Here is a 24,930-nt window from a genome sequence, read left to right as displayed (position 1 = left end):
CCATCCTCTGGCATCCTGGGGCTTGCAGTTCATTGTGGCACCAGAGCTCTCTTGGCCAAGATAACTTTGGTCCAAAACACACTGCAGAAACAATCCAGTTTGACACTGCTTTAACTGCCCTGGCTCAGTGCTAGGGAAACCTGGGAATTGTAGTTTATCGTGACAAGAGAAGGCCAAATGTCTCACAGAACTACAGTTCCCAGATTTCTCTAGCAGTGAGCCAGGGGCAGTTAAAGCAGTCTCAAACTGGACTATTCCTGCAGTGAGCTTTGGAACCAAGGATGCCAGAATTAATGCAGTTTTGACACCATGCCAAAACGTCCTTCATGTTGAGCATGACTGAGAAGCATGGGTTTACATTTTATATATTAGTGTTTCTAAGCTTTTATTTTTGTAATGCCCTACAATTTTTCTCGAATGTCCTTCATGTTGTTGTGCCTTGGCCTACTTTGTGGTTATGACATCTGGTCACCCAGATTTGTGCTAAACCACACTGTAGAGCTAATGCAGTTAGACACTACATTAACTGCCACAGCTCCATCCTACAGAATCCTGGGATTTGTAGTTTTGTGAGGCACCAGCACTCTTAAAGAAAGCTTTAAAAAATCTTGTAAAACTGCAAACCCCAGGTTTGCATAGGATGGAGCCACAGCACTTAAAGTGGTGCCAAAGTGCATTATTTCTCTAGGATAGATGCTGCTGGTGAGTCTGGTGCTGCGCCTTGAAGGCAACTTATTTAATTTATAATACCAAGAGATCTTGTAGCACCTTGTTGGTTACTAACTTGAGGTTGCTGCTGCCACACTGCAAAAATAATGCAGTTTGATACCACATTAACTGTCATGGCTCAGTGCCTGTGGATTCCTAGGAGTTGTAGTTGTGTGAGATAATTAGCCTTCTCTGTCAGAGAGAGAGAGTGCGCGCTCTGGTGCCACAACAAACACAACAAAGCATTGAGCCAGGGGCAGTTAAAGCGGTGTCACAGTGGATAATTTCTGCAGTGGGGATGTCCTTGCTGTTCCCTGAGCCATCCCCCAGAAGCATGAGCATCATGATGAGCATCATCATGATGTGTCCCCGCCTTGCGCATTGCACTGTGGGCTCAAACATGGCAGCTTCCTGCCCCTCTGTGGGCTCCCCACTCCTCCTCTGACAGCCTCCTCGCCTCCTTCCTTCCTTCCTTCCTTGGAAGGGGCTCCCAGCCAGCAGCCGCCATGGAGGACGAGGAGGACGAGGAGGAGAAGAGCTCCAGCTGCGAGAGCCTTCCCTCCTCCTTCTCCAAAGCGACCCAGGGGCCACCTCCGACCGCCCTCCTCCGCCGCCCCAGCACCGACTCCCTCTCCAGCAGGTAACCATCATCATCATCATCATCATCATCGAGGTTCCCTCAGAAGAAGACAACTACCAAGCAGAGATGGAGGGGAGGGGAAGGGGATAGATGGGTCCCCAGATAGGGAGAAAGGAGGGATGGAAGAAAATAATAATAATAATAATAATAATAATAATAATAATAATAATAATAATAATAATAATAATAATAATAAATAATAATAATAATAATAATAATAATAATAATAATAATAATAATAATGTGATGCTTGGGTGACCAGGAGTCCTCCGTTTCCAGGACATCTCCTCCTCCTCCATTTCAGCCTTCTGCCCGGGAAGAGTACCACAATGTCCTCCATTTTGAGCAGGGCTAAGCAGCCCCATTGACTAACATCACCTTTGCTTGGTACCTTCTGGAGAAATGGGTCCCCATATTGGCAGAAAGGCAGGATATAAGATAATGATAATACAGAGCTCCTCCTTCTCCATTCCAGCCTTCTGCCCAGGAGGAGTCCCACAACCTCCTCCATTTTGAGCAGGGCTAAGCAGCCCTATTGACTAACATCACTTTTACTTGGTACCCCCTCAAGAAATGGGTCCCTATATTGGCAGAAAGGCAGGATATAAGAAAATATAACAACAACAACACTTGGCAGCCTGTCCTTGTAAGGGTGACCAGGCGACTCCTTTTCCAGGACATGGCCTACACATTTCAGTCTTCTGCCCAGGAGTAATCTCAAAATGTCCCTCATTTTGAGCAGGACGAAGAAGCATGAATTGACATTTCCATATGTTTTGAGCTTTTTCTTTAAACATGTCCTCCCTTTCCCCCTTCTCTCCACAAGGACTCACAAAATATCCTAGTATTATGTTGGTACAGGGTGACCAGGCGTCCTCCTTTTCCAGGACACGTCCTCCTCCATTTCAGCCTTCTGCCCAGGAGGAATCTCAAAATGTCCCTCATTTTGAGCAGGACTAAGAATCATAAATTTACATTTCTGTGAAGTGTTTTTAGGTTTTCATTTGGTCATGTCCTCCCTTTCTACCATCTCTCCAGGAGGAATCCCAAAATGTATTATGCTGGTGGAGGGTGACCAGGCATCCTCCTTTTCCAGGACCTATCCTCCATTTCAGCCTTCTGTCCAGGAGGAATCCTAAAATGTCCTCCATGTTGAGAGAACTAGGAATCCCCAAATTGAAATTTCTATGAAGTGTTTTTAGCTTTTTATCTAGTCATGTCCTCTCTTTCCATCTTCTCTCCAGGAGGGATCCCAAAATGTCATCCATGTTGAGCAGGACTAAGAAGCATGAATTTACATTTGTATTTGGGGAAAAGTGATCATCCAGGCGTATAGTCAGTTGGCATCAGATAGCATTGCACAGTTTAAGTAAACCTGCTAGAATAAATGCATCTGAGGAAGTAGACTTAAGTCTACGAAAACTCATGCTGCCAACTTCTCTCTTTCAGTTAGTCTCAAAGGTGCTACAAGATCTCTCTATCATTAGAATAAGTGTTACTTATGTTAGTCATCACTACTGGTTTAAATCTCATTGATTCCTGTGACTCTACTCTTTTATAACATGGAGACAAAAACCATCCTGTCTTATGTTGGGGAAAAGGTGATCACCCAAGTTGTATAGTCAGTTGGTTTCAGACAGTGTTACTCACTTCAGATAAACTCATTTAAATAAATAGGTCTTTTCTTAGTCATCTGTCCTGGCTTAAGTCTCATTGATTCCAAGACAAATGTCTTTGTAAGGATGACTGACTCTCAATCCAACCCACTTGCTGGACAATCTATATGCTTTTGCCTTCCTCCTCTAGTTTGTGGCTTGATCCATCCTTCAAAAATAGACAGAACAGAATTTAGGGGGGAAAAATTTTTTTTTTTTGGACTGTGCTTCCAAAATCTTTTAGCTGGTCATAGTGGCTGGGATATTCTGTAGTTCTAGTAGAAAAAAGTATTTCTCCCAAGACCTAGGCCATTTTAGACTGCATCAATAGAAGTATAGTGTCTAGATCAAGGGAAGTAATAGTCCCACTCTATTCTGCTTTGGTCAGGCCCCACCTGGAATATTGTGTCCAGTTCTGGGCACCACAATTTAAAAAGGATGTTGAGAAACTGGAGCGTGTCCAAAGGAGGGCGACTAAAATGGTGAAAGGTCTGGAAACCATGCCCTATGAGGAACGACTTAGGGAGCTGGGGATGTTTAGCCTGGAGAAGAGAAGGTTAAGAGGGGATATGATAACCCTGTTTTAAATACTTGAAGGAATGTCATATTGATGAGGGAGCAAGCTTGTTTTCTGCTGCTCCAGAGACTAGAACTCGGAGCAATGGATGCAAACTAAAGGAAAAGAGATTCCACCTCAGCATTAGGAAGAACTTCCTGACAGTAAGGGCTGTTCGACAGTGGAACACACTCCCTCGGAGTGTAGTGGAGTCTCCTTCCTTAGATGTCTTTAAGCAGAGGCTGGATGGCCATCTGTCGGGGATGTTTTGACTAAGAGTTCCTGCATGGCAAAATGAGGTTGGACTGGATGGCCCTTGTGGTCTCTTCCAACTCTATGATTCTATGATTCTGTTAAGGAACCTACCTTACATTACTGTATTGTATAAACTCTTGTATAAGTCTAGAAATTTTAGTCAAAAAACTGAGTCAATTTATCCATGGGTCAGTGTATCTGCCCGGATTTTTTATTATTTTTTATCATTATTGTTATTATTATTATTATTATTATTATTATTATTTACTTTATTGGTCCTGGAATGTTTTAAATGTTTCCTGTTTAATTTCCTTTTAGGGCTCTGATTAATGATTTTATGTTTGAGGGGAGAGTTGGGGTTTGGCTGGTTTTAATTATATTTAAAAATTGTATGTGATTTTATCTTGATCTTCCTGTAATCCGCTTTGATTCTTTCAAGGCGAAAGGAGAATAAAAATAAAACTATTATTATTATTATGTATGTACTATACTTTCACTCTTATTTAGGAAAGAGCCATCCCCAAATGAAAGTCAAGAGTGTAACCTGCAGTGTTACCAATGTCTGGGAAATTTCCCAGAAACAAGGAATTTTAAAACATTTCCGTATTTGCCAAATTTCCGGGAAGAGTCAGGGAAATTCAGCCTTCCGGCCAAAAAAACCCTCCCAACATACCTCCCATCCCAGAAGTCCTGGCCCCTTTAGCCTTCCCATAGTGCCTTGCGCCCCCCCAACCTGGAAGTCCTGCCCCCTGAGCCAGAAGTCCCGTCCCCCATTCCAGCAACTTTGGGGGCATTCCAATCAGGGGATGCCCTCGACTAGGGTTGCCATAACTGTCTACCTCCAAAGTAGGACAAATGTAAAAAATGTAGGACAAATGTAGGACAAAATTTAGCCCCCAACTGTAGGACATATTTTGTGAATGGAGGACACAAACAACTAAAAAAACAAAAAAGTAATAAATTCAAAATGCATTAATATAAAATGCATGCTTCTTAGGCATGCTCAAAATGGAGAACATTTTGACATTCTTCCTGGATAGAAATTTGGGATGTAGCTTTGTGTGGTGGACTAAGACTCTGGAGACCAGGGTTCATTTCCCTGCCTATGGGTGACCTCAAGCTCAAGCAAGTCACACTCTCTCAGCCTCCTCAGCAGAAAGCCATGGCAAAACTCCTCTGAACAAACCTTGCCAAGCAAACCCCAGGATAGGTTTTCTTTAGGGTCTCCATAAGGAGAAAACAACTTGAAGGTACACAATAACAAATAATAAATAAATCATAACTGAGTACTGTACCTTTAAGTGCAGTGGAGGGTCTAGCATTGTGTAGTGGCCTGAGTATTGGACTAGGAAAATGTGAGACCAGGGTTCAAATCCCAGCTCGGCCATGGAAGCCATGGTGATTTTGGGCAGCAAGTCACACTCTCTCAGCCTCTCAGGGGAAGGTAAAGACAACCCCTCCTTGAAGAAACTTGCCAAGGAAACTGCTTAGGGTCGCCATAAGTTGGAAAGGAGCTGAAGGCAGACAGCAGCAACAACAGCCAAAGGCATGGCAGCAGCCACGGAGAGCCCCCAACCCCATCCCCCGCCATCACAGTGGAGGCACTGCAGGCAGGAGGAGCTGTGGCTGGGCTTGCAAGCGCACCAGAGGTGCACGAGCACCCAGGCCCTTTGGGCCCGGGACAAACTGCCAAACCTGGATGGGGACCATTCCAGGGCCCCAAAACCGGGATATGGCAAGCCTACCCTCGACCTATATAAGAAGTTGACTTATATTCGAGTATATACATTACATTTGGCTGCTGCTAGATCCAAATAGTTTATAATGTCTATTGTGACTAGAAGAGCTGTCTGGGATCTCAGCCATAGATATTTCATATTTTTGCATGAGAAGCATATGCTTTACTGCTGAATCATGGTTCCATGATTTTTAAGAACCTTGAAGTTGCTACTCACCCAAAAATGGTGTTGCATTTACTTTCTATTGCCAACTCCCTGATTGTTGAAGTTTGCATCTTGATCCAATAGATACTGTTGTCTACATGGCATTGCCTTTGAGTGGTTCAACGCCCTGACATTTTAACATTTTCACTTGAAAGGAACAATTAATAAGTAATGTGAAATATTTGGCTAAGCCATTACCAGTTGAGTCTCCCTTATTTGAAATGCTTGGAACCAAAAGTGTCTTGGATTTCTGAAGTGTCTTGGAAGTGTCTAGCTCTACCTGGTGATCGCTAGTCTTCATCAGTTCATAGTAATCAATTCCAATCCTGCATAGCTTCCAAAATCTGATGAGCTCAGATGTGTTCATGGTGCTACGGCTGCATCTATGCTGTAGAGCTAATGCAGTTTGACACTACTTTAAGTGTTTTAGCTCCATCCTATGGAATCCTGGGATCTGTAGCTTTATAAGGTTTTCAGTCTTCACTGCTTATCGTACTGGTGCTTTACAGAACTAAAAATTCCAGGATTCTGTAGGATGAAGCCTTGGCAGCAGGGACGTAGCTAGGATTTTAGGAAGGGGGGAGGGGTCCAGACTAAGTGCCACCATTATAATGGGGCTTGAGTGCGGCGGCGCAGCAGCACACACCATTCATTTTTCTAATGGAAGGGGGGGGTCCGGACCCCCAGATCCCCCCCCCTTGGCTACATCCCTGTTGGCAGTTACATTGATGTCAAACTGCATTATTTCTGTAATATAGATGCACCCTTTGTTAATTTGAAGCTGGATAAATCACTGGTCCTGTCTTGATGTGGGGAGTAGCTCGGTAGATCCATTTCAATGTTTGTTTTCTTCTAATTCAATGCCTGTATTGTTGCACTTACCATAACTTATTTTATTTGTTTTATTTTAATAATTATTTTACCATTTTGTTGGTATTATTGTTAATGTACAATGTACCAAAAGCTATGCTATTTAGGTCCTGCAATGACCAATATGCACATACACTTTTGAAGTACTTTTAAGAGAATTTTTGTTAAAAAAGCCCTCCCTCGACCCCCTGATACATAGTAATTATCGGCCAGTCTCGCTGCTGCTATTTTTGGGGAAGGTGATCGAGAGGGCGGTTGCAATCCAGCTTCAATCGATCTTGGATGAAACGGATTATCTTGACCCATTTCAAACTGGCTTTCGGGCAGGTTACGGCGTTGAGACGGCCATGGTCGCCTTGGTCGATGATCTCCGTCTGGGCATCGACAGGGGAAGCGTGTCCCTGTTGGTGCTTTTGGACATCTCAGTGGCTTTCGATACCATAGACCATGGTATCCTTCTGGAGCGCCTGGTAGAGGTGGGAATCGGGGGCACTGCGCTCCAGTGGTTCCGGTCCTACCTCTCTGGGAGGTTCCAGATGGTGCAGCTGGGAGACGTGTGCTCCGATAAGAGGGCCCTTACATCTGGGGTCCCTCAAGGAGCCATTCTGTCTCCCATGCTTTTTAACATTTACATGAAACCGCTGGGAGAGATCATCCGGAGACATGGGGCGCGGGGTTATCAGTATGCTGATGACACCCAAATAGTCTTCTCTATGTCTCTGACTGATGCAGTGACCGGGGATGGCATCTCTCCTCTCGTGGCCTGTCTGGAGTCGGTAATGGGCTGGATGAGGGAAAACCGACTCAGTCTGAATCCAGAGAAAACGGAGGTACTTGTGATAGGTTCCCCTGGTCCAGGAATGGCGGTGGTTCCACCTGTCCTGAACGGGATCACGCTTCCTGTGAAGGACTCTGTACGCAGTCTGGTGGTGCTTCTTGATTCGTCGCTTCACCTTACAGCTCAGGTGGATGCGACGGTCAAGAGCACCTGTTATCAGCTTCGGCTTATTCGCCAGCTGCGCCCATACCTGGCCCAGAGGGACCTTGAAACGGTAGTACATGCTCTGGTAACCTTTCGATTGGACTTCTGCAATGCGCTCTACATGGGGAAACCCTTGTACCATACCCGGAAGCTACAGATGGTACAGAATATGGCAGCCAGACTGGTCACTGGTACTTCCAGGGCCAGTCATATTACACCTGTACTTAAAGATCTGCATTGGCTGCCCATTCGCTTCCGGGCGCAATACAAGGTGGTTATAACCTATAAAGCCCTACATAGCTTGGGCCCAGGATACCTTGAGGACCGCCTCTCCCCATACATTCCGCCCCGCACCCTCAGAACATCTGGGCAGCAATTATTGAGGGTACCAGGGGCTAGGCTAACCTCCACAGCAAGGAGGACATACTCCATCATTGCCCCGACCCTCTGGAATACGCTGCCCACAGAGCTCTGCTCGGCCACCTCCCTGGCCCAGTTCAGGAAGGAATTAAAAACCTTCCTGTTCCAACTAGCATTCCCCGACACAAGTTCCAGCTAGTCTTCCCCCCCCTGACAGCAATAGTAGCTGGCCGACGGGGTTTTATTACTGGTTTTAATAGTTTATTGTATCTGTATTGTTGTTGCATTTGTTTTGATTTGCTGTTGATGTATTATATTGTAATGTCTTTGATTGCTGTTCACCGCCCTGATCATTGGAAGGGCGGTATACAAATAAATTATTATTATTATTATTATTATTATTATTATTATTATTATTATTTTACTTTTTAAAGCAACAGATTTCAGCATGTTGCACATTGGATGAAGGAGGCAAAGGGAATGAAGCTGTTTCTGTATTCTAGTACAGTCTGTAGGATGCACTGAAATCATGCCATCTGCATTTCTATTTTGGGCTTTGATGTTCCACACGGACAATTTGTCAGAAAGTCTTGTTTTGCATGCATCGTGTATCTTTTAATTTGTAGGGAGGTGAAATTTACAAAATCATCTACTACCAAAAAGGCTTACAGATGAGATGTTTACAGCATAGCCACCCTGCCTTAATCACATAGTTTTACATACAGGTGTTGTTCTGTGCTCTCGAATAATTTCTGGCACGACAATCCTATCATGGGGTTTTCTTGGCAGGATTGTTCCATCGCCATCCTCTGAGGCTGAGAGAATGTGACTTGCTCAAGGTCACCCAGTGATTATTATTGGTAAAAAGGAATCAGTATGCCGAGAGATCTTGTAACACCTTTGAGACTAACTGAGCTTTCCTAGGCTTAAGTCTACTTCCTTAGATGCATTTACTCCCAGACTCAAATTCATTTGAGAAAGCAAACTTAAGACTATGAAAGCTCATGCTGCCAACTTCGTTCTTTCAGCTAGTCTCAAAGGTGCTACACGATTTACATACTGATTCTACAGATTAATGCATCTATATCTTTAAATAAATAACCCTATGTTTTATCATCATTCATTTAATAATAATAATAATAATAATAATAATAACAATAATAATAATAATACATTTTATTTATAGACCGCTATTCCGCAATGATCCTAGCGGTGTACAGAACAAAAATGCAATACAATACAATCTCTCTCCCTCAAGAAGGTGGCTGAAGGGAGGTCTTTTCTTCTTCCAGGCAGGCCTGGTGGAGCTAGCCTGCCTTTCTCTCCCTCAAGATGGAGGCTGAAGGGAGGGCTTTTTTCTTTTTCTTTTTTTCTTCTTCCCTTGCCCCTACAGAAAATAAGTTGAAGAAAGGCACGTTAGCTGCTGCAAAGCATCTTTCTACTGCTAGTACTAAGAGGCCTCTAGTCTCCAAATATATAGCCCAAAGCATAAACATCTACACTATGTTGGTTCTCAGATTATACATGTACTGTACTTGCTTAATGATGAAGAAATGCAAAGAACTTGGAAAACTAAGCAATACAGCCTGTATGGTAGAGATTTTGCTGAATCTTTTTCTGTCTTCAACCACATAGTTCCATAGTAGCTTTTTGCCAGCTGCTTTGTAACACTGCATGCCATCCAAACATCCTGATTTGGCAGGAACAGTCCATATTAACACTTTGTCATCCCAATTTTTTAGCTGTTTAATTGAGTATATCTATTTTTTCCATTATGTTTAAATTCTGTGGGGATGTTCTTCAGATTGTATTTTGGCACGATGGTTGGTTTAATGCTCTTCTTTAGCTTTAGTCTAACTTTTTATATTATCAGTTCATGGTCTGTGCCACAATCTGCTTCTAACTTGCACAGTATCTCTCTGTATTTACAGAGAGAATAGAGGTTCTAAATCTTCTCCTCCCAATTATGTAGTCTGATTTCTATATTGGCCTTCAGATGAATTCCATGTATACAGTCACCTCTGTCTGCTTGAAGAATGTGTTTGCAGTGAACAAATTGTTTTCCTCACAAAATGCAATCTGTTGGTCTCCTGAACAATTTCTTCATGCTGGACCAAATTTTCCAACAATCTTTGGTTCTGCTCTGTCTCCAGCTTTTGCATTATAACTCCCTATGATTAACAACAAGTCCTGTTTTGATGTGTGATCAATTTCTTCCTGGACTTCAGCAGAGAATCTTTCAATTTCTTCTTCTTCTGACTCTGTAACTGGAGTGTGAATTTGGATTATGGTTACACTGGTAGGTTTTCCTTGAGGTCTTATTGATATTATTCAGGCCTGGTACAGGCAGACCCCGAATGATGCCCTCGTCACGTGCTTGGGTTGTCTTGGGGTGGAGCGGCCACATGCCCCATAACCCTAGCACGTGACTAGGGTGTCATCTCTGTGCAGCGCCGTATAGACGGCATGCACAACAATGATGTTGCTGCTGTGCTGCATCCAAATGGAGCAGTGCAGCAGTGATGTGTTCGCGCCACCACAAGCTGCTTGTGGCGGCACAAAAAGGAGCCACTTTTTAGCACTCCCTTTTTGTGCTGCGCAGCAACGAAAGGCAGCCCCAGACCGCCCTTTCAGGCCCGTCTGTACCAGACCTCAGTCAGCTTTCACATTATATACTTTGATTGCTTTTTCTACATCTTTCCTCACTATTAGTGCCACCCCATTTCTTCTTAGGATTTCATTACCTGAGTAAAACACTAATTACCTGATTCAAAATGTCCCATTCCTGTCCACTTTAGCTCTCACACACCAAGTATTACAATGTTCATATGTTCTATTTTATTTTTAAAATATAATTTTATTTATGTTTTCATAGAGTATAAAAAAGGCAAACATAACTCAGTTGACAACATTCATTTGATTGTTGTGCTTTGTACAACTTCCATTCTATTACCTTCTATAGAGAAATAATTTCTACTAGTTTATTTATCTCAGATATATATTACAATACATAACTTGCCTTTTTGTCAAACCTTTCTTTATCCCAGCTAAGTTTTGCATTTCTAATCTATTCTATCTAGGTAACTATACAATTCCTTTTTTTCTAATTAAAATATGAAAAATTCAATCCTGTTTCCTTTTAATTTTCTTCTTGTATATTCTGTATCTTGTTTCTCAAATTCCTATGAACTCATTGATCTTTTTCTTTAGTGGTTACATATATATTTCCTTCTAGCAGTCTATAAGCACACACACACCAACACATATATGTTACTTTGTCTATACATATGTAGGGGAAAAAGTAGTTTTATTATTCCTTTTTTGTATCATAGCTTTGCTTTTCAGTTCTTACTTCAGTTCTTACTTACTTCAGTTCGTATTTTCATTTCTTGTTTTACTACGTCTAGCTTCCCTTGCTTCATGCATCTCGCATTCTGTATTCCTATAGTATGTGTTGGGCAACTTTGGACTTTCCTTTCATCTCTGTCCACATCAACAGATGAACGTCCTTTTGGCCTGAGTGCAGTTGCATCATCATTATTATTATTTACTTGTTTATAGTATTTATAACCTGCTCTTCAGCCAAAAGGCTATCAGAGTGGCTTACATTTTTTTAAAAATTAGACATTTCCCTGCCCGCAGGTTTACAATCTAAAAAGACAAGACAGAAAAGGAGAAGGGAATAGCAGTGGAGAAGGGGGAAAGTCCAGCAGATCTTCTCTCCCTCTGAGGCCTGGACCATAGCAGGAGGGAGGGCTCTTCTTCTTACTCTGATTAGGCCCAATGGAGTTGGCCTGCCCTTCTCTCCCTCTGAGTGATGGTGGATAGAGGGAGGGCCTTCTTCTTTTCAGGCAAGGCCTGGAGTTGCCTGCCCATCTCTCCCTGTGGATGATGGTGGATAGAGGGAGGGCCTTCCTTTTTCAGGCAAGACCTGGAGTTGGCCGGCCCTTCTCTCCCTGTGGATGATGGTGGAGCAAGCACAAGATGCCTGCCAATGTGAGAACTAGTTGACTGGCCTGAGGCCACAGTGCTACTCATAGTTGTCCTCTGCTGTACCCCAATAGCTCATTCAGTACCATGCGACCTGGGAGTTTCCTCTTCGGGCATTATCTGCTGTTTCATTTTTAATAGTCTCAGCCTAGGGCTTTCGGGGTGAAAGACATTCAAAAGGGTTTATTATGCCACCTCCTGCACAATACTAACATGTGTTAGCTACGGTGCCATTGCCGTTGTCTTTGAGAGAGCCTTCACCAGTGTCACTCTCCATTATTGCTGCTGCTGAATTTGGCACATTTAGTCTAGCTCGCGGCAAAGGCCTGTCTGACATGGGAGACACTACTACTGCCATCAGCATAGCCTCTTGCCTCACAGATTGCATACAATCTAGCCACCCAGAAACTACAGATCCCAGGATTCCATAGCTGACAGCCATGGCAGTGAAGTGGGATCATCATGCTGTAACTGGGTAGTGTGAAAGGGCCCTGAGTGAAGGAGACGTTGGTGAGTGAGAAAGAATGAGTTGAATCCATTGGATGAAAGCTGTGGATGAAAGGATGAACTCATTAATAAATGCAATTTGTTTCATAGGCGCTTTACAAAGCGCCCAAAAACGGTGCTCTGCCTGCACCGCTGGTTGCTGCGTCCAGGAACTGCAGCGGACAAACCGTGCGATTCCTGGACACAGCAAAAAGAACCCACAAAAAGCGGCCCGTTGCACACCGGCAAAAAGTACGTACTAGGTACGTACTAGGGTTAGGAAACGGCGTCCCTTCCGGACTCCCTAACCCTAGTACGTACCTAGGATGTACAAAATGGCAATGCCCTATACACATGGGCTCCGCCATTGGCACGTCACGACCACGCCGCCTCCAAACGGAGCAGCGCAGAAGTGACGTGCTGGTGCCGCGCGAGGGCACCTGGAGGGCACTCTTTCTGTGGCGCCAGAAGGAGCTCCAAAACGGAGCTCCTTCCAGCTTTGCGTCGCTGGATGCAGCCTTTAGATGGCTGAACCAGCAACGCAAAGCAGAAAGGGGCCAAGCGGCCCCTTTCTGTTTGTCCCCGCCACTGTTGGGTGTCCTTGGGGCACGAAGCCCCAAGACACCCCTTTCCAAGCTGTGGGGAAGCGGCGTTTTGCCACTTCCCTGCAGCCTGGAAAGTGGCAGATCGGGGCCTCAGAGGCTGCCACTCTGGCAGCTGAGGCCCCGATCCGGCAGGGAGAGGGGCGGGAACAGGCCGCCCCAAAAGGGCGGTCTGTAAACCGCAAGTGGGTTCTTTTTGCGGCGCAGAAATGATGACGCAAGTCTCCAATGGCGCACTCACGGCGTCATTTCTGCTGTGCGATGTGCGGATGCTAAGTCAAAATGGCGGCGCCCATGTAGAATGGATGCTGCCATTTTGTACGTGCTCGGCATGTACTGGGGAATGGGGCATCCGGAAAGGACGCCCCTTTCTAACCCTAGTACGTGCCGAGCACATACATTTTGCCCGTGCAAAACGGGCCATAAAGATCAAGTAGACAGTGAAGGAGACAATCACAGAACATTTTGTAAAGAACAAGAATAACTTTCTGGCCTTGCATTGCACATTTTAGTGCAAATGTTAAGACACAAATTCAGTGTGCAGTTCAGCAAGTATTGCAGAATGTCATTCCACAAGTCCACTTCAAAGAAGTCATCCTTTCATTGCTGGATGTTTATCCAAAGTCCTTCCCACTACTACAAGGGAGAGAGATGTCACTTTGTCAACCAATCTGTGTTCAGCAATATTGGACACAGAGAGAGCTGGAAAGGAAAGGGTTAACTAGCTCTTTTTCTTCTTCTCGCCTCCTACCCTCTGTTCTTTGATTAAGCCACTTTCAGCTTCTTTCCATTTATGAGGGAATAAAAGTCAGGATGAACAATTGCAAAACAATATATATAGGTCGTCCTTGAGATCCCCCCCCCCAGCCATTCATTACCCAAAGCCTGTGTTTATAACCTTTAGGCAGCATTACATGGTGCCTGCCAAATGTGTTGGCCTAAACCCAAGCTTGACATTAACACATTGGCTAAAATCCTTCCATCACGGTTGCATAGTGTAAATCTACACTCTTGTAATTATATGGTGGTCACACAACACTACCTTTCTGCTGAATATTGACACAGTACAACCAGTTGTGGGTCTGCCATTGTCCCCGTTTGTTGTGCCATTGTGCAATGGGAGGTGCACAGCTTCTACTTTCACAGTCCTTATGAATCAAGCAGTAAATTAAAGGCATTGATAAATAGGCACTGTTCAAGAATGCACAACTGCATAGCTAGCATCCTGTTAGTTCATCCTAACTATACTAGATCCATTGAATCAAACTGCTGAGTGGTGAGTCAACATGTAGGTAAATCTGCCTGAACCAATGGCTCTACTCATTAGGATGTAGGCCCACGTAAAATGGTTACACTTGTGTCACACCAGTTACGCAACCATTAACTGAACTGTTGCACAGTGGACAAAAAAGTGCAGATGCATGTATAAGGAAATTTACATTTGTGTGACACTGACAGGATTATTTGCGTTATGGTTCTTTCAACAAGGGCTTATTTTTGTGACAATAACACCATTACTTTTTTGGTGGAACAAATGTTTGCTCTTGCTTCAAAAATTTTTTGTGGAGTGCTGATTTGGGAGACGTTTCCCCCCAAAAAAATTTAAGTTTATTTTTTAAAATAATAATAATGCAACATCAATAATGATGCTGATGGCACTGCAACATTTTGGTAAGGCATTCCTCTTTAACAAGCAATAACTAACAAATTACAGAATTGAATAACAACTTATTGCTGAAAGCTTTATTCTCCCCCCCCCCCCCTTCCTCCTTCTTTTTTGATAAATGTTCTGACCACAGTTCTCGCTGTCCTCAGGCAGGCCTTAGGGTCTCAAAACACACTCTTGAGTAGAAAAGAAGAATGAAATATAAGACTCTTAGGGGGAAGCAAGCTTCTATAACTGCTACTAAAAGATTGGGCTCTTAGGGAGCTTTGACTCAATGAAAGGCACAATTCAGTAGCAGTTTTTCCATAGGAGCACTGTATTGCATTTCAATGGGTGGTTGGCTTCTGTCCTTGGAGTGCAGAAAAAGATTCCAACAATCCATGCTTTGTTTACCAAGGGACTTAGGCAGACTACAGCCTTTCTTCTTCTTCTTTCAATTTAGTTCTCCCTCTCCCCCCTCCCCCCCTTTTTAAAAGCGTAATAGTGCATGAACACTGTTTCAGACACTGTAGGCTATTGTCTGATGATGGCAACATGTAATGGACCCTCTTTGGGGGGGGACTCATACATGGCCAGAATATAGGCCATGTTTCTCTATTGCTTGCAGAAAATACATATCCTGTGTGTGAGAGAGAGGGGGGGGGGAGATGAGATGAGATTTGGCTGTTTTGGGCCCCATCATTCATTCTTGCTTTTCTACCCTTCAAATGCTGGATTTAAGGTTCAAATATTGGATTGCTTAGTATCATCCCCCAATCTAATCCAGACAAGTAATATTGGGTAGGAGGAGCTGTAAATCCCTTAGAACACAATTGTTTGGTTTCTAAAGGGTTTGTTTCCTTCTGAAACAAATCTGGAAGGGTGGCTGTGCTTGTTGGTTACACTAAACACAAAAAACGTACTTTGTGGATGTTAAAGGCCTAACAAATTTATAGTACTATAAACTTTTACAGACTAAAGACTGTTTTATACAGGATGCATGACATGTTATTCTTCAATGGTAGATCCCTACATGAATAGGTATGAGACAGATGCTAACAGTCTAGATCAAGAGAAGTAATGGTGCCACTGTATTCTGTTTTGGTCAGGCCCCACCTAGAATATTGTGTCCAGTTCTGGGCACCACAATTCAAAAAGGACATTGAGAAACTGGAGCATGTCCAAAGGAGGGTGACTATAATGGTGAAGGGTCTGGAAACCATGCCCTATGAGGAACGACTTAGGGAGCTGGGGATGTTTAGCCTGGAGAAAAGAAAGTTAAGAGGTGATATGATAGCCCTGTTTAAATATTTGAAGGGGTGATATTCTGCTGCTCCAGAGAACAGGACCAGGAACAATGGATGCAAGCTACAGGAAAAGAGATTCCACCTCAACATTAGGGAGAACTTCCTGACAGTAAGGGCTGACAGTGGAACAAACTCCCTTAGAGTATAATGGAGTCTTCTTCCTTAGAGGTCTTTAAATAGAGGCTGGATGGCCATCTGTTGGGGATGCTTTGATTTGGATTTCCAGCATGGCAGGGGGTTGGACTGGATGGCCCTTGTGGTCTCTTCCAACTCTACTATTCTATGATTCTAACAGTAGTCCAGTCTTTTCCCCCAGTTTCGTGCTACTCACAGGTCATACAGTACATTTCCAGCTGATACAGGATTGCAGAAGCTGTGGTTCTAGACAGCTAGAAAGGCGCTAGGTTGGAGAGGCTGATAATAGGCCCTCTGGTTTTAGTCTTTGTGAAATATGTGGAACAAGAAGCAACCTGGACTTTTTGTCTCTCCTCCAGTGTCATCACATCCTATTTGCACCCTATCCAATGTCCACATGCTCAGCATGATGTTTGAAAAGGTTTGGATGGATTTGTAGGCATATGTTTAGGAATCCCATCTGTGCAACAGTGCCAATCAATCATGTGGAGTGCCTAGAGTCAAAACCAGAGAGCTCTTAGGTATTCCCAAAGAGGCTGAAGACTTTCTCTTCCAATATTGGCACAGGGGAGTTCTGCCTCAAGCCAGTCAACTAGTTTCCACATTGGCAGGCATCTTGGGCTTGTCTGGGAAGAAGACATGCTACCAGGTACTCAAAATGGTGACCCATTTTCAGACTTTCAGTAGTCAGCAAAAGGGCTATCCTGGTAAATCAGGAACCCATGTGTGGTAGACTAAATACTACAGCTGTTTGTGCTCTGGACCTCCTTTTCGGATTCTGTGAAAAGGACCAATACAGTGAAGAACATCAAGGTCAAGGATAGGGTGCCAGAATGAAAACTGGAAAAGGTCCCTGGTTTTTCAGAAGAGGGATTTTCTTCAGATATGGTACTTCAGAAGAGGAACTTTCAGTAGATGTTGCTTATTGCTTGGTTGCCTAACAAGCAACCCCTGCTGAAATTCCCTTTTCTGCACTACCATTAAAAGGACAGGAGCCCTCTCCAGTTTTCAGTCTGCCGACTTTAGTCACGCATAATAGCTGTGTTCTTGCATTTCCACTTTTCTCCAGATGGTCATTGAAAACATGGGAAGGCAAGACATTTTTAAGTAAGCATGGTATATCCCACTCTTAGCTTTTAGACACCCAGATAAATAGACATATACTATTTAGGGTGTATCTGCACTGTAGAAATAATATAGTGTAGATGTGCCCTTAGTCAATGAATCAAGAACACAGGTTCGGATTAGAAGATAGGCTCCCTAAAGCTGACATATAATGTGTGTTAATGCATTTGTGTCTCCCTTTTTACTCCCTTTTTGTTTTTTTAAATAATTTGCTCTTCAATCTGAGTGGCAGGATTATTTGTAGCAGAGTAGCTTCCACTTACATACTATCTGAATGAGAACACAGGCACCCCGTAGGGTTGCCAGAAAGAAAATTAGAGAGGGTTCCTCTCCCTTTAAAGGTTGTATAGAGGAGGGAATTTCAGCCAGTATTGCTTGTTATCTGATTGCATGGAAAGCAACACTGGCTGAAATTCCCTCTTCAGCACAACCATGAACCGCTGCAATTTTCACTCTTGCAACCCTAAGATCCAATAGGGATTTCTTTAAAAATGCCTTATTGGATAGGTTGTCTTTAAAAGTCTCAAAGGGACATTCCTACACTTTACACATGGTAGCCAACAATTCAGAGTGCAAAGTAAAAGGGGATGAAGCGACAGGTAACACATTGCCTTTAAAATGAGGTAAATTATACCATGAATGATGGAAAGAAAGGATGGAAGCCAACATGGAATCCCTATTTTTCTCAGGAGATATTTGGCTCCAGATTTGAACCAATGAATTCAAGCTTGCTGTGTTAAATCTTTTACATTCCATAACAGCAAGGAAGAACTTCATTCACAAAGAACATAGTTAAGCTGTGGAATGTACAGCCAAAAGTAGAGGTGACAGCCTCATCCATCTGTGTGCGTACGCATGCGCACACCTTCAAGTTGCCTGCTGAATTATTATAACTGCATTAATTTTATAGGGTTTTTGTTTTTTAAGGCATGGAATACTCAGAGGTGCTTTGCCATTGCTTCCTGTGCTGCTTGTAAGCTTCTCATAAGCTCTTGGTTGGTCACAATGGGAAAGAGAATGTGAGATTAGGTACATCCTATTAGGACATTTCTTTTGTTTTCCTGAAGAGCAAATATGAGCCCAAAAGGGGGACCAGGGGCTGAATCCCCATTCAGCCATGGAAATCCACTGAGTGACCTAGGGGATTTTCACATCCTCTCAGCCTCAGAGGAAAGCAATAGCAAACCTCTTCTGAATAAATCTGGCCAAGAATACCCCATAGTAGGGTCACTATAAATTGGAGTCAGCGGAGTCACATAAAAATAATGAATATCTCCGTCCCAAATATTTTATGTTTAATCTTAAGAGTGGCATTCAGACATCTTACAAATCTTGATTTATTAAATGGGCATTTTACAATTTCCTGTCAGGTCCCCTAATATAAGCCTGTAGCAGGCTTTCTCCTAGGAGATTATCGCTCTTACATCTCTCCCATTCCAATCGCATCCCAAAATCGCAGTTAAATTAATGAGATGGGAATGGGTGTTATCGCATTGACTTGTAATTGAGCAGTGTTAACGGGATATTAATGAATACTATCGCACACTTTTTGCTGTTATACCTGTATTCACGCTCAACTTATCCACAATGTAGATTTAGATTGCTGTGCATGCATTGTTTTGCTGGAAGGGTTGTAGTTCTGAGCTTGTATGTGACATCATTATTCTATTATTAGAATATTAGAATTATATTATTTTGAAAATTAAATGACACCACAATTGCTTACACGTTTGCTTAAAAAAAGGGTTTTCACTAGTTTCAATTTCAATATGTGAGAAAAACACCTCTTTTTGAAAAATCAGCATATTTTAAGAAATGCCAGCAAACTATTGGGGTTGCGAACATGCATTATTTTTTCTCATTAAAATAGCACAATAATGGCAAGAGAAGTGGGGGTTTTTAATGGTGTGAGAAAAGCAAAGAAAGGAATAAAATTATTTTTCCTTATCCTCATGTCACCGCCGGAAGATGAGTAGTTTAAGATCTGGGATGGGGAGGGGGGGAGGAAGTCCCAACCAATCACAAAACTAGGCATTATAAAGCACAGATTAATCCCAGTAAGAATTATCGCACACAGTAGCCAGAAAAGCCTGAAAGGGATAATAACAGTTATGAATGGGATTTTCCTGTTCTTGATAAGGTACGGGAGAAGCCCGGACTGGATGTAGGACGAGGACTGACTGACCACGGGGCTGTGTAATAACATCCTTCCTATTCAAGTGACATTCACGCCCAAGCCCGGGAGGAAATGGCAGTGCAACAGTCTCTTTAGGGACGAGAGTGGATGGGTTTGGATGTTAGAACCACATATATATCTGATAGGTTATATTCCACACAAATAAAAGTGAATGCAGCAGTTTTTGATGAGTAACCAAACTGTCTCAGGATGGGTTGTAATTAAAGTGAACCACTAATTGATGATGGACCATGGGGCGGGGGGGCGCGGAGGTGAGGCATTCCTCTGCTAATAATAGGAAGAAGAAGAAGAAGAAGAAGAAGAAGAAGAAGAAGAAGAAGAAGAAGAAGAAGAAGAAGAAGTTTATTTGTATTTTCCCGCTTCTCCCAACGGATCGAAGCAGGATTACAACCAAAAATCTCCATACAGGCAATCATGTCTAAAATATATATCATAAAAACATCACAAAGTATAAAAATTTCAATTACAGTAATCACAGGGCAGCGGGCAGTTATGCTGTTATGACCGGAAGTGGGGTGTCCTAAAGTTCTTTATAGAAGGTCAGATGGGTATGCCCACTGGAAGAGATCCATCTTTAGTGCCTTCTTAAAGGCATCTAGGGTCGTGATGAGAAGGATCTCCTCCGGCACTTTGTTCCATAACCTGGGGGCCATAGCTGTATATGCTCTTTTGGAAGTAACTGTTAGTCTGACCTTTGGGTAATCTAACAGATTCTTCCCTGTTGTTCTGAGAGTGCGGGGTGGATTGTGTAGGGAGAGGCATTCTCTCAAGTAACTCAGGCCCAAGCCATGTACGGCTTTAAAGGTAACAATCAACACTTTGTATTGCACTCGGAAGCTAATTGGCAGCCAGTGTAAGGATTTTAGGACAGGTATTATATGATCTGACCTGGAAGTTCCAGTGATCAATCTGGCTGCTGCATTTTGAATTAATTGAAGTTTCCGAACCTGGTACAAAGGTAGCCTCATGTAGAGCGCATTACAGAAATCTAAGCAATTTCGAAGGTTGTCCTAAGGGGTTGGCCGAAGACGCAGCGTCCAATCAGGCCTCACCCCTAGGATGTACTGGGTATGTCAAAATGGCGGCACCCTATACACATGGGCGCTGCCATTTTGATGTCGCAGACGCTTAGCATCTGCATGTTACGGCGCGGTAATGACACCGTAAGTGCGCCATTGGTGCCTTGCGGCATCCTAACCGCACCGCAAAAAGAACCCACTTTTTGCAGGTTCTTTTTGCTGTGCCAGGGAATCATGTGGTTTGTCTGCTGTGGTTCCCTGGCGCAGCAAACATGGGTGCTGGCAGAGCGCCCTTTTTGGGCGCCCTATAAAGCGCCCTAGTTAATTCATTGTGCCTGACTAAAATACAGCCCTCATGTTTACTTGAAATTGTTCTATTTATGTTTCAGCTGGATTTAGGATTGAGCTTTTAGAATCCATTCACACTAGGTTTCATCCTGGATAGCAAACTTCATGTGTTGTCCTGATGTACTTTCTGTATATCATCATAGGTAAAGATTAGCAACTTATTTTTTACCCATCTCTTATCAAAGGAGGCTGTGAGAAAAAATTCACTATAACTTAGAGTTCTGCAAGACCAAATAATTATCTTAGACTAGCTAACATTATCTATCTTCTTATTTTCTTGTTCTAGTGCTTCCACCTCTCATTCGGACCATTCAGCACATACAAAATCTGCTTCAGTCATCTCATCAGATTCTATCTCCACCTCTACAGAAAACTTTTCTCCAGATTTAAGAGTAAGTCTTGAGGCCAACAGACACATGCAGCAGAGTTGTGGTTAATGAATTGTACTATGTTGCATTTCAGGTGTGACAGAAACAGGTTTCAGTCTCCTTCATGAAAAAAATCTTCCTACATTTGCAAAACTTTGGGGCAAATGCTAAGACTGGGTACTCTTAATACTAATTCCTAGGAAACCATTCGAGCTTACAATTCTTCAGCTGCAATGTATCACATAGAAGCAAGAAGACACATGCTGTTTTGCTGCAAGACTAGCCTAACTATTGGGGAGAATGAGTGAACAGCTTCTGGCAGCAGTTGTTTGGGGCACCAGTCACAGTATCCCCTGTTCTCCTTTATCCCCATGGCCATTTCCCTTCTCTTGGAAAACTGAATATGCCAGACACCTTGTTCTGCTGTCCTCTTGAATGGTGGTGGGATATGCAGCCCATGGACCATAGGGGGCTTCCAGACCCCACTTCTGTGGTCCCCAAAGTGCCCTGAACCACACACAGTTTTCTGCTGTTTTCATTTAGCATTATATTCCTAGACCTAGAGTATCAATAAATATTTGGAAAATAGGAAGCAGGGCAGCCAGACAGCACAACACCATGGACTTTTCACTCATTCATGTACCTTTGATCCACAGAGCCATCAGTATTTTGCATTTATCCTGGTAATGCAATCACTGCAGGAGAAGCTCCTCCATTCAGATAAATCATCTTGATATGACAGTAAGGATGACCTTGTGTAACTATAACACATGTGTGAAGTAATGTTTGCCCTTTATATGTCTTGGACTACCATCAGCCCTACATAGGATGGCCAGTGGTAAGGCATAGTGAAAGTTGAAGTCTAAAGCATTTGGAATGAGAAAAGTTGCCAAATCTTGTTTGTAGGCATTTGATTAAGTTGTCTTTCTCACTACACAATTGCATCATGTGGCTAACACTTTGCTGCATCCTGCAGAATCCTGGGATTTGTAGTTTGGTGCTAAGGCACTCTGGAAGAAAATTCTAATTACCTCATGAAAGTACAGGTCTCAGATTCCATAAGATGGAGCCCTAACAGTTAAAGTGGAATCAAAGTGTTGTAATTGAGTAGTGAGGAAGAGTTGGCCGCAGTTCTCAAACAATCCGAAGATATCTCAGAAGCTGTAGAGAGTTCTTCAGTTAAATCTAGAACTTAGAAATGTTTTTTTTGGGGGGGGGGGGTGGACCACAATTTTGAAAATTCCGTCAAAATCAGTAAGTTTTCCAAGCTTCTAGAGAGACAGAAACACTGATCTAGTTCCTCAGAAGCAAATTTGCTCACCATTTATAGTTATCCTCTGCACTGTGTGCCACTGGAAGAAACCTGTCCCTCTGAGAAGGATTATAATAACCAGCCATGTTGCCATTTTAGTGTTTCCACAAAGCTGCTGTTATCTAGTTAATAGTTTATGTGCCTTTTTTAGTTGATAAGCTATGCATTGCAGTGGACAAAATTGCAAATTATTTCAGTGTGATCTGAGCTTAGGCCACCATTTTGTTTCATGCAGTGATTTAAATTTGTAACCTTGTGCATGCTCCTTTTAGATGTAACAGGATACTCGTTGTGTGAGACCAACTGCAGAGCATGTGCTAAGAAGTAATACTGAAGGAAGTTGTAATTCAGTTTCTACCTGCTTTGCTATAAATCCTAGCTCTTAAGGTTGGAAAGGGCCTCAGATTGTCTGGGCAGTCGCCTTGGAAAATGTGCAAGATTGTGATTATGATCTTTAACATATGTCTCATGGTGCTCAGTTTAATGGTAAACCTAATTTTGGTTTTGCTTGATAAAATATATGGAAACTGTCACTCAGATTCAAGGACATGTATATACTCTCCAATATTTCAGAGATGAAAACAGGGACATGTGTAGCCAAGACAACATCAGAGTGTGATCAAGATAATAAAAAGTGTTAATGAGGAAGAACACACAAGATCAGTTCAGAGGCTGCAGCAGTTTGATGTTGCTTAAGCCCACTGGCAAAGGCAAGTTTTCACCCCCTCCTTACTTCCCTACTGAGCTGAGTGAGCGCAAACTACTTTTACAGTTTGAACTCATTTTGCAGTAATTGAAGTAAGCTGAGGACAAAGGGGGAAGTGGGAGGAGGTGAGAGAAACTGAGGCCTGTTACAGACTGCCAAAATAAAGCTGCTTCGGGTCTCTTTGGGGGTATGCTATTTAAATGATGCATGCATCCTAAGAATCTGGAAGCTGCACCAAAAGCTGCCCTCCAGTGCTTAGGAATGGAGTGTGGCTTTGGTGCAACCTCCGGACTCTTAGGACCCATGCATCATTTAAATAGCGTACCTCCAAAGAGACCTGAAGCAGCTTTATTTTGGCAGTCTGTAACAGGCCTGAGATATTTTAAAAGCAGCTGAAAAAGTTGGACAACAAAGGATTGATTGGGTCTGTTGTTGCCAAATGAGGACAGTTGAAGAGTATGTTTGTAATACCAAAACCTCAGCAGTTTGCTTCCCCTGACCCTCCAAAGACCCTCAGACCACCACAAAACACAGGGGGGAAATTGAAAATTGGCCAAAGTGGTGACCAGAAGGGACATAATGCTGAAACAAGCCAGTGCAGCCCACCAGGCAGGCACAGGGTGAAAAAATGGCCCCTGCTCCCTGTACAGTTGCCCATCTCTGTTGTAAATAAATAAATAAAAATACTATATGATGTGCTCCCAAGAACTGTGGAGGTCTTGCAGTAATTTCTTTAACATCACTCTGCCTTGGATCTTTTCCCGCATTTCTTTTCTTCATCTTCTTCTCCCACTCCATAGTCTAATGATCCAGAAGATTTTTGCTTATTCTAGCAAAGATCCTCTTTACATGCTGCCCTTCCCTTCTCCTTCTATTTATAGCGCTATCCTCATAGGCCTGTCAAAGTCCAGGTTACGATATATTGATTTAGTGTAAATTAGATCAGAGAAAGCCAGACTCAGTCAATCTGCTGTCTCTGAGGCAAAGAAAAAGGAAGCTGCCTCCAGTGAGTTTGTGTTTCAAGAGACAGACAAGGAAGAAAGTGATTTTAATAATATAGCATTCAAGGTCTCTGGATGTTTGTGTAGGCACTCGAAGATAAAGCTGAAAGTATTTATGATTGTCATTTTGGGAGGGAGAAATGGAAAACTTAAATGAGTAACCCTGTGGTGGCCTTGGTATGTCCTCTTGAAAGAGAGGTGATTCATTATTCCTTTGCGGGGCTCTGAGTCTATCCAGAAACTTCCTTCAACCTTCCTTTTGCAGAATCCAGACAGGTAAGTGATTTTTTTCCCTTCTGTTTTAGCCAAAAGTAAAGGAAATGGAATTGTCCTTTGGACAGGCTTGTCAAGGACCTGAAGAAAAAGTATAATTTATTTGATTTATAAACACCCCCCCCTTTTTTCTCTGAAAATTTATTTATTTGATTTTCTGCAAAAATGAGACTCAAAAGCAATGGGATAATGCTTTTGGCCAGTATCAGCAAGATACTATTTTTAACTCCATCGAGTCACTGGATTTTAAAGACGTACTACTGTCATCTTGTACTTGGTGCCCCTTGTATAAATGAACAATAGGTTTTTGTAATGGAAATTCATCACTGATTCATGCAGCCAAAACGTCTTGGTTTGGCACAGAAATTGTTAGAAATTGTATACACTATTATATATGTATGTATGTGTATGTGTGTGTGTGCGCGCGCATACATATACACAAACATA

The 24,930-nt window shown here is 42.8% G+C and overlaps 1 protein-coding gene across 2 annotated transcripts in view; it reads left to right on the top strand.

Annotated features, from left to right (window-relative positions):
- The first annotated feature begins 1,086 nt into the window (after window positions 1-1,086).
- The window catches only part of MTMR2 (myotubularin related protein 2), a 55,444-nt gene continuing 31,600 nt past the window's right edge, over window positions 1,087-24,930 (top strand). The window contains exons 1-2 of one of the 2 annotated variants that reach the window (XM_042458932.1): window positions 1,087-1,348; window positions 21,110-21,215. In XM_042458932.1, the coding sequence (XP_042314866.1) occupies window positions 1,215-1,348; window positions 21,110-21,215 (240 nt within the window). In that variant the 5' untranslated portion in view covers window positions 1,087-1,214. Of the gene's footprint in view, window positions 1,349-21,109; window positions 21,216-23,588; window positions 24,487-24,930 lie in introns of those variants that run through there. The other variant, XM_042458933.1, reaches the window with a different exon arrangement.

Source organism: Sceloporus undulatus, chromosome 3 (genome assembly GCF_019175285.1).
Source record: "Sceloporus undulatus isolate JIND9_A2432 ecotype Alabama chromosome 3, SceUnd_v1.1, whole genome shotgun sequence".
Lineage (NCBI taxonomy): Eukaryota > Metazoa > Chordata > Lepidosauria > Squamata > Phrynosomatidae > Sceloporus > Sceloporus undulatus.
This window is presented reverse-complemented; position numbering and strand designations above follow the sequence as displayed.